Source organism: Mustelus asterias, chromosome 24 (assembly GCF_964213995.1).
Source record: "Mustelus asterias chromosome 24, sMusAst1.hap1.1, whole genome shotgun sequence".
Classification (NCBI taxonomy): Eukaryota; Metazoa; Chordata; class Chondrichthyes; order Carcharhiniformes; family Triakidae; genus Mustelus; species Mustelus asterias.
In genome coordinates, this window is record NC_135824.1 from 36,580,298 (window position 1) to 36,593,586 (window position 13,289).

Consider the following 13,289-nt stretch of genomic DNA (forward strand, 5'->3'; position numbering starts at 1 on the left):
TTTTGTTGAAATATAACCATTACTTTTTGAGACGTATTGTTTACAGTCCAACACTAATGTGGGCAAAAACATTTCCCCCACCCACTTTCAGAAGTGGAGGCAACAAGTCCAGCCCACAGAGAACCATTGAAGTGTTGAATCAATCCCTGAGAAAGAAAATGAAGGTGGTAGCACCATTGAGCTTGCACATGAACCCAGCAACCACAGGTGTAGGGAGGGAAACTGGATTTCAAGAATAGAGAGAAGCTGACAATTTTTCAGTTTTTTATTTGATATGTTCCCCACATAATAATCAAGATGAACCATAACACCTTCTTTTGTCGGGAAAAAGATACAAAAGTCTGAGGTCACGTACCAACCGACTGAAGAACAGTTTCTTCCCTGTTGCCATTAGACTTTTGAATGGACCTACCTCATATTAAGTTGATCTTTCTCTACACCCTAGCGATGGCTGTAACACTATATTCTGCATCCTCTCCTTTCCTTCTTCCCTATGTACTCTATGAATGGTATGCTTTGTTTGTATAGTGTGCAAGAAACAATACTTTTAACTGTACCCCAAAACATGTGACAATAGTAAATTGAATCAAATTATGGAAGAATGAGGGGGCTCTTTATAAAGAGGCTGGCACACGGTCTGCAGCACTGTACTGGCTGGTACCAAAATAGACTAATGCAAGGGAATGGGGGAGTTCTGCATTATTCATGCTGTTGATTGGTGCCATTGTGAAGTGGCATTTTCCACTATAATGGCTTTTTAATTCCATACTGGGGGACCTGCATAGAATCTGACAACACAGAAGGATGCCACTTAGCCCATTGTGTTTGTGCTTTGAAATTAAGTTCTTAATGAGACCCACTCTGTTGCTGTTCACCATAGTCCTACATTTTTGTTTTCTTTTTCAAGTATATGTAATTTCTTTTTGAAAGTTACAACTGGATGTACTTTCATCATCCTTTCAGGCAATGCTTTCCCTCAACAATGGCATCAGCTCTAAGTTATATAGGCTGGGACTTCAGCCAGATTTATTGATATGAGAGAACAGTAAATGCTTGAGGATGTTCTACACAACATTTAAACACATTAGCTGCTTTTATTCACCATCCCCACAGGTGCTAGCTAGTAATGACTTAATCAAAAGGCCACTTAGATGAAGCACACGTTTATGTTTGCTTCCTAGCTTGTTTTTCCCTGGAACAGGTCGCTTGCTTGCAGCCAGAGGCTGTAGCTTGAGGACTGCCACTCCACATCAAGTATGGCTGCGCAGGAAACACTCCTACTCTTACTGCCGTAGGTACATAGGAAGAATTTGTGGGTTTGGCCATGTTGTGAATGCACCTTCCATGGCCGTCAAGTCCTGAAGTGGGACTTGCACGGTGGCACAGTAGTTAGCACTGCTGTCTCACAGCGTCAAGGACCCGGGTTCAATTCCCAGCTTGGGTCATTGTTTGTGTGGAGTTTGCACGTTCTCCCAATGTCCCCGATGTACAGGTACACAGGTCACTGAAAGTGGCAGCGCAGGTGGAGAAGGTAGTCAAAAAGGTATACGGCATGCTTGCCTTCATCGGCTGGGGCATTGAGTCTAAAAACTGGCAAGTCATGTTGCAGCTTTATAGAACCTTAGTTAGGCCGCACTTGGAATATAGTGTTCAATTCTGGTCGCCACACTACCAGAAAGACTTTGGAGAGGGTACAGAAAAGATTTACCAGGATGTTGCCTGGCATGGAGGGAATTAGCTATGAGGAGAGTTGGAGAAACTTGGTTTGTTCTCACTGGAACGACGGAGGTTGAGGGGCGACCTGATAGAAGTCTACAAGATTGTGAGGGGCATGGAAAGAGTGGATAGACAGAAGCTTTTTCCCCGGGTGGAAGAGTCAATTACTAGGGGGCATAGGTTTAAGGTGTGAGGTGCAAGGTTTAAAGTAGATGTACAAGGCAGATGTTTTACACAGAGGGTGGTGGGTGCCTGGAACCTGCTGCCGGGGGAGGTAGTGGAAGCAGATACGATAGTGACTTTTAAGGGGTAACTTGACAAAAACATGAATAGGATGGGTATAGAGGGATATGGTCCCCGGAAAGATAGGGGGCTTTAATTCAGTCGGGCAGCATGGTCAGTGCAGACTTGGAGAGCCGAAGGGCCTGTTCCTGTGCTGTAATTTTCTTTGTTCTTTGTCTGCGTGGGTTCATCTTCGGGTGCTCCGGTTTCCTCCCACAGTCTGAAAGACGTGCTGGTTAGATGAATTGGCCATGCTAAATTCTCCCTCAGTTACCCAAGCAGGCGCCAGAGTGTGGCGACTAGGGGAATTTCACTTGTGACTAATAAATAAACTTCAACCTTTGATAATAATAATAAGATTGTCTTATTGAAATATACAAGATCCTAAGGGGGCTTATTAGAGTGGATGCTGAAAGGATGTTTTTCCTTGTGGGAGAGACTAGAACTAGGGGACACAGTTTAAAAATAAAAGGTCTCCCATTTAAGATGGGATGAGGAAAATTTGTTTGTCAAAACGTCATGAATCTGTGGAACACTCTTCCCCAAAGTGTGGTGGAAGCAGGGTCATTGAATATTTTTAAAGTGGAGATGGATAGATTTCTTAACTAACGAGGGAATCAGAGGCAGTGAGGGTAGGCATGCCATTGATTAACCATGATCTTATTGAATGGCAGAGTAGGCTTGAGGGGCTGAATGGCCTACTCCTGCTCCGAATTTGTATGTTCTTATGCATGTATGTTTGAACAGAGAGCTTTTGACTCAGAGGCTATGACGCTGGCCACTGCAGTGCAATATCCTCTGGTTAGTGTTGAAATGGTAGAATTTCAGTGATCAAGAAGTATATTACTTCAGTGAAAAAAACGAATCTCAAAATTTGCAAAAAGGTATTGTGAAGGCAAGTTGTATCCCTTGTTGGGTGGGAGTTGTGGCACAGGGAAACCAGTGTTTTGGGCTTTCTAACCATGCAGGCAATGGCATTATATCAGAACAAGTTGACATTTTCCTTAGTCTCTATCCCAATTTTGAACCCATCAACAGTTATACCTATTGGGAAAGATGTCAGTTGAAAAATCACTCTGGTCACGACTAGTTTAGGTTCACACTTACCAAAACCAGTGGATCGATTTGCCAGACTGGTATAAGAAGGTCCTCCTGGTGACGATGTAGACACGGGACTGGAAAGGGGACTGAAAGTAGATGGGTCTGCTGGGAATGTGTGGCTGGATCCCATGGCGAAAGGTGGTGACTGAGCCTTACCGGATTGAGATGTGACTTGCTGTAAGAGACAATTATATTTTTTAAAAGTACAATTACCTGAAGTCCAAATAAAAGATCTGTACAACTTTATTTAGTTAATTCAAATAATGCTCTCAACGTGCAAATATACCAAATTTTAGTTGAATGCTGCTGTGAAAGGTTACTCAAGCTGCAAGTGTAATACTAATAAGCTGAAAAAGTGCTAACTAAACATATTAGAGTGCAGTTCATTAAGATCAAAAGAACAGGAGCAGCAGATAACCACATGCAATATTGCTGAGGATTGTATCCCCACATTCTAACTGAATTCTCATGTTCTACTATTAAACTAAAAATCTTCAACATTTTGATTAAAACTGAATAAAGCTGCTAATATACGTACACAAGAATTTCAATCGCATAATGTAACAGGTCATGCTTTTCTTAACATTGCATCATTCTTGTTGCACAAACCACTTTAGGTTTAGTTATTTTACGTGCTGTTACTTTACTAATAGAGAATCAGTGAGTGCCATTGTTTCAGTTCTATGTTCCTTTAAATATTAGATACATTCAATTGTCTTTTTGTCTCTCCCGAGCTCACAGGTAATGAATTAAGAGCATGACAAATTGGAGCAGGAGAATGTCATTGGCCCCTCGAGTTTGCTCCACCATTTAACAGGATCATAGCTGATCTGATCATGACCTTAATTCCTTTTTCCTCCCTGTCACCCATAATACTAACAAGATGGACGGCCATGGTGGCACAGTGGTTAGCACTGCTGCCTCACAGCGTCAGGGACCCGGGTTCGGTTCCCAGCTTGGGTCATTGTCTGTGTGGAGTTTGCACATTCTCCCCGTGTCTGCGTGGGTTTCCTCCGGGTGCACCGGTTTTCTCCCACAGTCTGAAAGATGTGCTGGTTAGGTACATTGACCTGAACAGGCACCAGAATGTGGCGACTGGGGGAATTTCACAGTAACTTCATTGCAGTGTTAATGTAAGCCTTACTTGTGACTAATAAACTTTTAACCCTTGCCTCCCTTGTAGTTCAAAATCCATCTAACACAGCCTTGAATAAATTCAATGACACAGCTCCATTGTTCTTTGAAAGGGTTGAGATTCCAAAGGTTAATGCCCAGAAAAGAACTACCTCCTCATCTCCATCTTAAATGGAAGACTCCTTATTTTGAAGCTGTGACTCCAAGTGCTAGATTCCCCCAATAGGGGAAACATCCTCTCAGCATCTACCATGTCAAGTCTCCTCAGAACTCTAAATCTTTCAATAAGACAACCTCTCATTCTTCTAAAAGTATAAACCCGACCTGCTCAACCTTTTCTCATCCCATGAATCAAAATAAGGAGATCAAATCTGTATGCAGTACTCTAGCTATGTTTTCATCAACATCATGTACGGTTGTAGAAAGATTTCTTATACTCCATTTCTTTGCAATGAAGGCCATAATTCCACCTACCTTCCATAATACTTGTACTGTAGTGAGATGCTAACTTCTTGTGATTTATGGATGAGGAATATTATTCCCTGTTAACCATAGCATTTTGCAGTTTGTCTCCATTTAAATAATACTTTTGTTTTCTATTCTACCTACCGGTTATGGACATGAGGGGATTAATTTAAACAGCCCTGATTTCACCTCTCACTATCCATCAATAGAAAGGTGTTTTTGATTTCCACTTTACAAGTGGTGAAACCCTTCAGTTTTGGAGTGATCCACTTCTCTTTAATAACCCCACAGCAAACTCAAGAGGGGGTAAAGTTATAGAGGGTTAGCTTATTTTAGACGCACTCAAAAACGTGGGAAGTGGATTCACAACTTCCCCCACTTTTGCATTCTTACAATAAAAGAGGGATAAGGGAAAAAAAGGGATTCAGAGAAAGGATCACAATAAAAATACAAATTATGTTCCCATGTGCATCCAAAGTCCAGTAAGTCAAAGTCCAATGCAGGTTCTTTCAAGTGGTTGCGTGTGGCAGGATTCCTGGCCTTGATCCAAGGAGCTCAGCTGCAGGCTGTTGAAGATGCAGCAAGTATTCTTGTATTCTGGAAATTAGTTCACTCTGTAGTTCACTTTTTAAAGATCAGACTTTGGAGAGAGATGGAGGTCAAAGGCCGGAGCTCGGTTGTCTCTTCAGAGGTTAAGATGCCACTGACTATAGAATGTAAAAGCTGTATCATTTCAGGAATTCAAACAGCTCAAGTCTTGGTCATGTGACAGCGTGGTTTTGGATGGAGCTATTCAGCCAATGAGGCCCCTGATTAAAACCCATCGGGTGGAATTTTCCTGTCCCGCCATGGGAATTGTAGCGGGTGAGGGCAGACCACACAAAGGTCTGTTGACTCGGGCAGGAATTTCTGGTCTGGAGTGAAACACTCCTGGTGGGGGGAGGGGGGCAAGACTTCAGCCCCGGGCCCGCTAATGAGATTGAAATAACGATTTAAATCAGCTCCGATTTCTGGCAGATGACACTGGAAATCCGGTGGCCAGAGACGCACAGACGCCATGTTGCCCAGTGGGATGCCCGCTACACGTCTCCGCTTATGTCTCCCGGCTACCAGGGCAGCGCAGTGGGCTGGGAGAATTGCCCCCATGACTTTTACTTAACATTGACTCAGGTTATGAATTTCTCAGAGGACACATTTGTTAAAAATAGTTGCAATGGCATGACAGAGGTTACTAAGCCTGTCTAATGTAGAATGCCCAAACACTAATTGTCCCCACTTTATTATGGATATCAAACTGATGACAAGGCTGTAACTACTGTATTAGGAACAATCTTGACAAAACATTCACTGAAAGACTGAACACAGCATCCGAGTTAAAACCTCATCTGAAGGAATGTTTGAAGATGAATTCAGTTGTTAAATCCCTTCACCAGGCACTCTGCCACTTTCACCTCACCCACCTTTCCTGAATATCTGGTTATGGAGCAAAGCCAGATTGTGCTAGTGGCACTGTGGCACTGACACTCAGTCAACACCATCACATGCTAAATTGCACACCAACCTCACATACCTTCTTCCTTACATCAAACTGGCTTTGCACCTATTGATCTTAAACGTTTACTGAAGAAAGAAGCTGGCACCTTACTTTATCATAGGATAATTATTTTCTCCCTAAATCATGTAGCCGCGTATTCTTAAACATGTCTTCAAGCCAATGAATCCTTGTTCAGAGGCTGAAGCAGAACCCCCAGACCCATACTTGTACATGTTTATGCTTTTACAGATCTTTGCTTCTGTGTAAGGACAGACTTCAAGATTAGCAAATGCAAAACATATGGCAAGTATTACACTAGAAAAGCAGACGTTTGGAAAGTAATTGTGAAATTCTTCTCTAATGCTTTGGTAAATACATTTTAACCACACTTTCCTTGTGTCGAAATCAACCAAACACAATACACAGTGCTAAATGTCAACATATGTAGCAAGTAGAACAACAGGTTTTCCCATTGAAAATTGACATAGTTCCAGTCTGCAATAACTCTTCACTGACACAAACAGAAATTGCAATGGGTGGCTTTATTTACATCCATTCTATTTGCTCAAAACCATTTATAGACAGTAAAAACCTCAGATAATTGCACAACATTGGGTAGGATTACAATGTCATAGAGTCATAGAGGTTTACAGCATGGAAACAGGCCCTTTGGCCCAACTTGTCCATGCCGCCCTTGCTTTTTAAAACCCCTAAGCTAGTCCCAATTGCTAACATTTGGCCCACATCCCTCTGTACCCATCTTACCCATGTAACTGTCTAAACGCTTTTTAAAAGACAAAATTGTACCCGCCTCTACCACCACCTCTGGCAGCTTGTTCCAGACACTCACCACCCTGTGTGTGAAAAAATTGCCTCTCTGGATCCTTTTGTATCTCTCCCCTCTCACCTTAAACCTATGCCCTCTAGTTTTAGACTCCCCTACCTTTGGGAAAAGATATTGACTATCTAGCTGATCTATGCCCCTCATTATTTTATAGCCCTCTATAAGATCACCCCTCAGCCTCCTAGGCTCCAGAGAAAAGAGTCCCAGTCTGTTCAGCGTGTTCATATCTAACTCGTAAACCTCCTTGTAGCATGAATAATTTTGATTCAGTATTTTCATTTCAATGGGAAGGAAGATGTTTCTATGTAACTGACCATACTGTGTGTGGTTAGCAATGACTGCATTCACTCAGCAATGGGTGCACGTAATTAGGTGGACAGGCTGGGTATAGCCCATTTTGCACAGCTGATGGGAACACAGAGTTCCAATAGACAATAAAATGGCTGCAGTCCTGCCTGCAAAACAAGATGTCAACTTAAGAAAATCTTTGACTGCAATGCCATAGAGGAACCCATTGCGCAATAATGTATTGAAAATTCCACTACATGTTCATCTCAGCTCTGAATCGATCACCCAACCCTCCTGCAGTGTGAGTCTAACCCCATAAGATTCAGAGGGAGTATCTGAACCATTGTGTCACAGACATAATAAGGTTCATTTTGAACCTTTCATTGATCATTCAACCCTGTTCAAGCTGAGATGGTCCAATTCACTGGAGCTCAATTGCGATGTGGGCTGTGGACATCCGGTGCAATTCTGGTTCCGGGGAGAGAAAAATATTCAGTCAGTCAGGCCACAGGCCGCAAGGTCTCAGTTGGGAATTAGAACAGGACTGGCCAGTTTTTCCAGCTAGGATGTAACCCAAAGTGTTAAATAGGGTAACAGTCCTTCCATTTTTCAGGATAGATTCATTTATTTTTATTGGTCTGCGTTGATACAGCGATTTTTGCAGCGAAAGTTTATAAAAGACGGGAATTACTAATTTTATTCAGTCATGCATATTCTGCGAAATAAACCAGCTTTTTAATTTGACATTTGTTACATTTGACCAGACTGTGCATGGAGGGGCACAATATCCAACTTTGGAATGTGATAGATATGGGATCAACTAACAGGACTGATTGATGCCACTGGTTTCTACTGCTTGTCCTGGATTTGTGACATGAGTGAAAGGGACAGGTTTGACATTTTCCATGCAAGCCAATGGAAATACAAAGAGGTGGATGTGTAAAGCAGGCTGCAGATTCATGATAACCCATTTTAACTATCGGGTAAAGTTTGAATCAACCCCAAGAGTTTAGAACTGTCAATCTGCAGGGAAATGCCAGTCCACACCCACACAGGCTGATGTTCGGGTGTCACATTTGAACTTGACTTGAATAAAGTGTTGCATAAACTTGGCTTCTATTCTTGAGTATAGAAGATTGAGGGGTGATCTGATCAAGGTTTTTAAAATGGGAGGCAATGGCCAAGTGGTATTATCGCCAGACTATTAATCCAGAAACTCAGCTAAAGTTCTGGGAACCCAGGTTCGAATCCTGCCATGGCATGGTGGAATTTGAATTCAATAAAATAAATCTGGAATTAAGTACAGGTTCATAGCTACTTGAAAGTGGAGTCACAGGTGGACAGAGTGGTGAAGAAGGCATTTGGCATACTTGGTTTCATTGGTCAGAGCATTGAATACAGGAGTTGGGACGTCTTGTTGAAGTTGTACAAGACATTGGTAAGGCCACACTTGGAACATTGTGTACAGTTCTGGTCACCCTATTATAGAAATTATATTATTAAATTAGAAAGGGCGCAGAAAAGATTTACTAGGATGCTACTGGGACATGATGGTTTGAGTTATAAGGAGAGAACAAAGAACAAAGAAAATTACAGCACAGGGACAGGCCCTTCAGCCCTCCAAGCCTACATCGATCATGCTGCCCGACTTAACTAAAATCCCCTTCCCTTCTGGGAACCATATCCCTCTATTCCCATCCTATTCATGTACTTGTCAAGACGCTTCTTAAAAGTCACTATTGTATCCGCTTCCACTACCTCCCCCGGCAACGAGTTCCAGGCACCCACCACTCTCCGTGTAAAAGATCTGCCTCGTACATCCCCTTTAAAACTTGGCCTCGCACCTTAAACCTGTGTCCCCTAGTAATTGACTCTTCCAATCTGGGAAAAAGCTTCTGACTATCCACTCTGTCCATGCCTCTCATAATCTTGTAGACTTCCATCAGGTCTCCCCTCAACCCCCATCGCTCCAGTGAGAACAAACCAAGTTTCTCCAACCTCTCCTCATAGCTAATGCCCTCCATACCAGGCAACATCCTGGTAAATCTTTTCTGTACCCTCTCCAAAGCCTCCACATCCTTCTGGTAGTGTGGCAACCAGAATTGAACACTATATTCCAAGGGCCGTCTAACTAAGGTTCTATAAAGCTGCAACATGACTTGCCAATTTATAAACTCAATGCCCCGGCCAATGAAGGCAAGCATGCCATATGCCTTCTTGACTGCCTTCTCCACCTGCATTGCCACTTTCAGTGACCTGTGTACCTGTACACCCAGATCCCTTTGCCTATCAATGCTCTTAAGGGTTCTGCCATTTACTGTATATTTCCTGGGCGGGTACAATTTTGTCTTTTAAAAAGCATTTAGACAGTTACATGGGTAAGATGGGTATAGTTGGGTATGGGCCAAATGGGGCAATTGGGACTAGCTTAGGAGTTTAAAAAAAAGAGCTGTATTGTGTTTTTGGATTTTCAGAAGGTTTTCAATACAGTCCCACACAAGGTTAGTGAACAAAATGAGAGCACGTGGGATTGGAGGTAATATACTGGCGTGGATTGAGAATTGGTTAATGAATAGAAAACAGAATAAGAATAAAAGGTCATTCTCAGTTTGGGGGGTTGTGACTATTTACAATTAATTTTACAGGATGTGAGCTCGCTGGCTCGACATTTCTTGCCCATCCCTAATTACTCTTGAGAAGGTGATGGCGAGCTGTCTTCTTGAACCAATGCAGCCCCGAGGTATAGGTACGCCAAAGTGTTATTAGGAAGGGAGTTCCAGGATTTTGACCAAGTGATAGTGAAGGAATGGCAATATATTTCCAAGTCAGGATAGTGTGTGACTTGGGGGGGAACCTCCAGGTAGTGGTGTTCCAGCTGTATCAGCTGCCCATGACCTGACAGATGGTAGTGGTCATGGATTTGAAAGGTTCTGTCTAAGGAGCCTTGGTGAGCTCCTGCAGTGCATCTTGAAGATGGAACACACTGCTGCCACTGTTCATCAGGGTGGTTGGGGTGCCAATCAAACGGGTTGCCTTGTTCTGCATGGTGTTGAGCTTTTTGTGTTGTTGGAGCTGCACTCATCCAGACAAGTGGAAAGTATTCCATCATACTCCTGGCTTGATTCTTGTAGATGGTGGATAGACTTTGAGCAGTCGGGAGGTTAGTTACTCGCCACAGAATTCCTAGCCTCTGATCTGCTTTTGTAGCCACAGTATTTGTATGTCTAGTCCAGTTCAGTTTCTGGTCAATGGTAATCCCCACAATGCTGATCGCGGGGGCTGGATTCAGTGATGGTAAAGCCACTGAATGTTTAGGGGTGATGGTAAAATCCTCCCTTGTTGGAGATGGTCATTGCCTGGTACCTGTGTGGCATGAATGTCACTTGTCAGCCCAAGCCTGGATTTGGTCCAAGTCTTGTTGCATTTGGTATGAAATGCTTCAGTATCTGAGGAATCGCGAAATGTGCTGAACACTGCAATCATCAGCGACTCATGGGGTATCAATGATTTGAATATGGAGATCAAATTACTATTTCCATGTTTGCTGATGACACAAAACTAGGTAGGAATGTGAGTTGTGAGGAGGATGCAAGGTACTTTAAGAGTATTTCAACAGGCTAAATGAGTGGGCAAGAAAATGGCAAATGGAATATGTGAAAAAGTGTGAAGTTATCTACTTTGGTAGGAAAAACAGAGGTGTAGAATATTTTTTTAAACAGTACGAGATGGGATGTGTTGATGTCCAAAGAGGCCTGGGTGTCCTCGTTCATAAGTTAGTGTAAGTTAACATGAAGGCGTCGCAAGCAATTCTGAAGGCAAATGATACGTTGGTCTTTATTCCAAGAGGATTTGAGAACAGGAGGAAAGATGTCATGCTGCAATTGTACAGAGACTGGCTGAGACTGCATCTAGAGTATTGTGTACAGTTTTGGTCTTATCCGAGGAAGGATATACTTGCCGTAGAGGGACTGCAGAGAAGGTTCACCAGACCGAACCCTGGGATGGTGAAATTGTCCTATGAGGAGAGAGCGAGGAGACTGGGACTGTACCCTCCAGAGTTTGGCAGAATGAAAGGCAATCTCATTAAAACATTCAAAATTCTCCCAGGATCCGACAAGGTAGATGCAGGAAGAATGTTTCCCCTGGCTGGGGTGTCTAAAACCAGGGGACACATTCCCAGAATAAAGGGTAGGACATTTAGGACTGATATGAGGAGGAATTTCCTCACTGAGAGGATAGTAAATCTTTGGAATGCCTTACCCAAGGGGAGTGTGGAAGCTCAGTTATTGAATATGTTCATGACAGAGATGGATACATGTATTGATCATAAATACATAAATAGTGCGGAAAACGGCATTGAGGTAGGCAGCATGTAGATGAGAAATAAAAAGAGGCGAAAGGTGAAACAAAACAAAAGGTGAATAATTGAAAAGCAAAGTACTTGATCAGTAAGGGTATCAAGGATTATAGGGATAAGGTGGGAAAGTGGAGTTGAGGATCATAGCAGATCAGTCATGATCTCATTGAATGGTGGAGCTGACTCAATGGGCTGAATGGCCTACTTTTGCTCCTATGTTTTATGGCCTATTTCAGAAATCTGAAATGAAAACAGAAAGTGCTGGAAATACTCAGTAGGTCAGGCAGTATCTATGGAGAGAAATAGAGTTAACGTTTCAGGTCGAAACCTTGCATCATTGTTACAATGAAAGGTTATCAATCTATTTCTCCCTCAAAGTCACTGGCAAAGATGACATTCAATTCTCCTCCCACCTTTACCCCTTGATTGAAGATGTGAAATAATGCCATTCCATGGGCTCAATAATGCCCTTTCCACGACCACATCGAGTGGCAATTCTCTCACTGTAAACCTAGGTAGTACACGCTGAGGCAGGACCATCATAGCCTCTGATCCTCATTTGATGCCCTTTCCCAGCTAGAGCCACTGTATTGCAACAGACACAGAAGATTCTCTTCCCTTATTCAATCCAGAGATACCGAAGTCCAATGTATCATTTAGACAACTTGCTTGAAATTAAAACTTGGGCTTTAAACTTACAATCTTCCTGTCTATGTGACACATTCCAGCCCTACTGATGAGGCACTGGGAGAACCAGTTTGTTTTAATTTGTAACACATCTTAGTGTACGCTGGTTTTGATCTGTAGTGGTAATGCATCAGGCTGATAAAAGGTAGCTTTCCACAGCATAGAGATAACCACATGTCCTCCCATTGTCAATACTGAGTTTCACAACCATATCCCCACTACAGCTGTAAAAATACTGCATCCGTATTTTTCCGAATGAGAGACTAAGTTGAGTTTGAAGACACACAGGCTCTCTTTACCAGAGTGCAAGTGAAGGGGTGTATAATGCTGCACCGCCTGGTCATTGAAAATGGTGCAGTGTATTATATTCTAAACATCAATGCCAGATTTGTTCCTGGGGTTTTCTGGCAAGGCTAACATTTGTTGCCCATCGTTAAGTGCTCTTGAGAAGAGCAGTCTTCTTTAATCACTAGTCCATGTGGTATAGATATACCTCCTATGTTTTTAGGGAGAGAGTTTCAGACTTTTGATGCAATGACAGTGGAGGAATGGCTTTATAGTTCTACAGGTTTATTTGGCAGCACAAGCTTTCGGAGCGCTGCTCCTTCATCAGGATATACGCGATCTTCTTGGAGATCCTCTCCACTTGGAGCCGGCAGTTTGCAGTGTCGATGGTAGTCATGATGTGGAGTTGCCGGCGTTGGACTGGGGTAGGCATAGCAAATAGTCTCACAATACCAGGTTAAATCCAACAGGTTTATTTGGCAGCATTTCTTGGAGAGGATCTCCAAGAAGATCGCGCATATCCTGATGAAGGAGCAGCGCTCTGAAAGCTTGTGCTACCAAATAAACCTGTTGGACTTTAACCTGGTGTTGTGAGA

The 13,289-nt window shown here is 42.8% G+C and overlaps 1 protein-coding gene across 3 annotated transcripts in view; it reads right to left on the reverse strand.

Moving 5' to 3' along the window:
• Positions 1 to 13,289, reverse strand: part of arnt2 (aryl-hydrocarbon receptor nuclear translocator 2) — a 391,537-nt gene that overhangs the window by 45,545 nt on the left and 332,703 nt on the right. For all 3 annotated transcript variants that reach the window (XM_078241563.1, XM_078241562.1, XM_078241561.1), the window contains exon 16: positions 3,106 to 3,274. In XM_078241563.1, the coding sequence (XP_078097689.1) occupies positions 3,106 to 3,274 (169 nt within the window). The remainder of the gene's footprint in view (positions 1 to 3,105; positions 3,275 to 13,289) is intronic.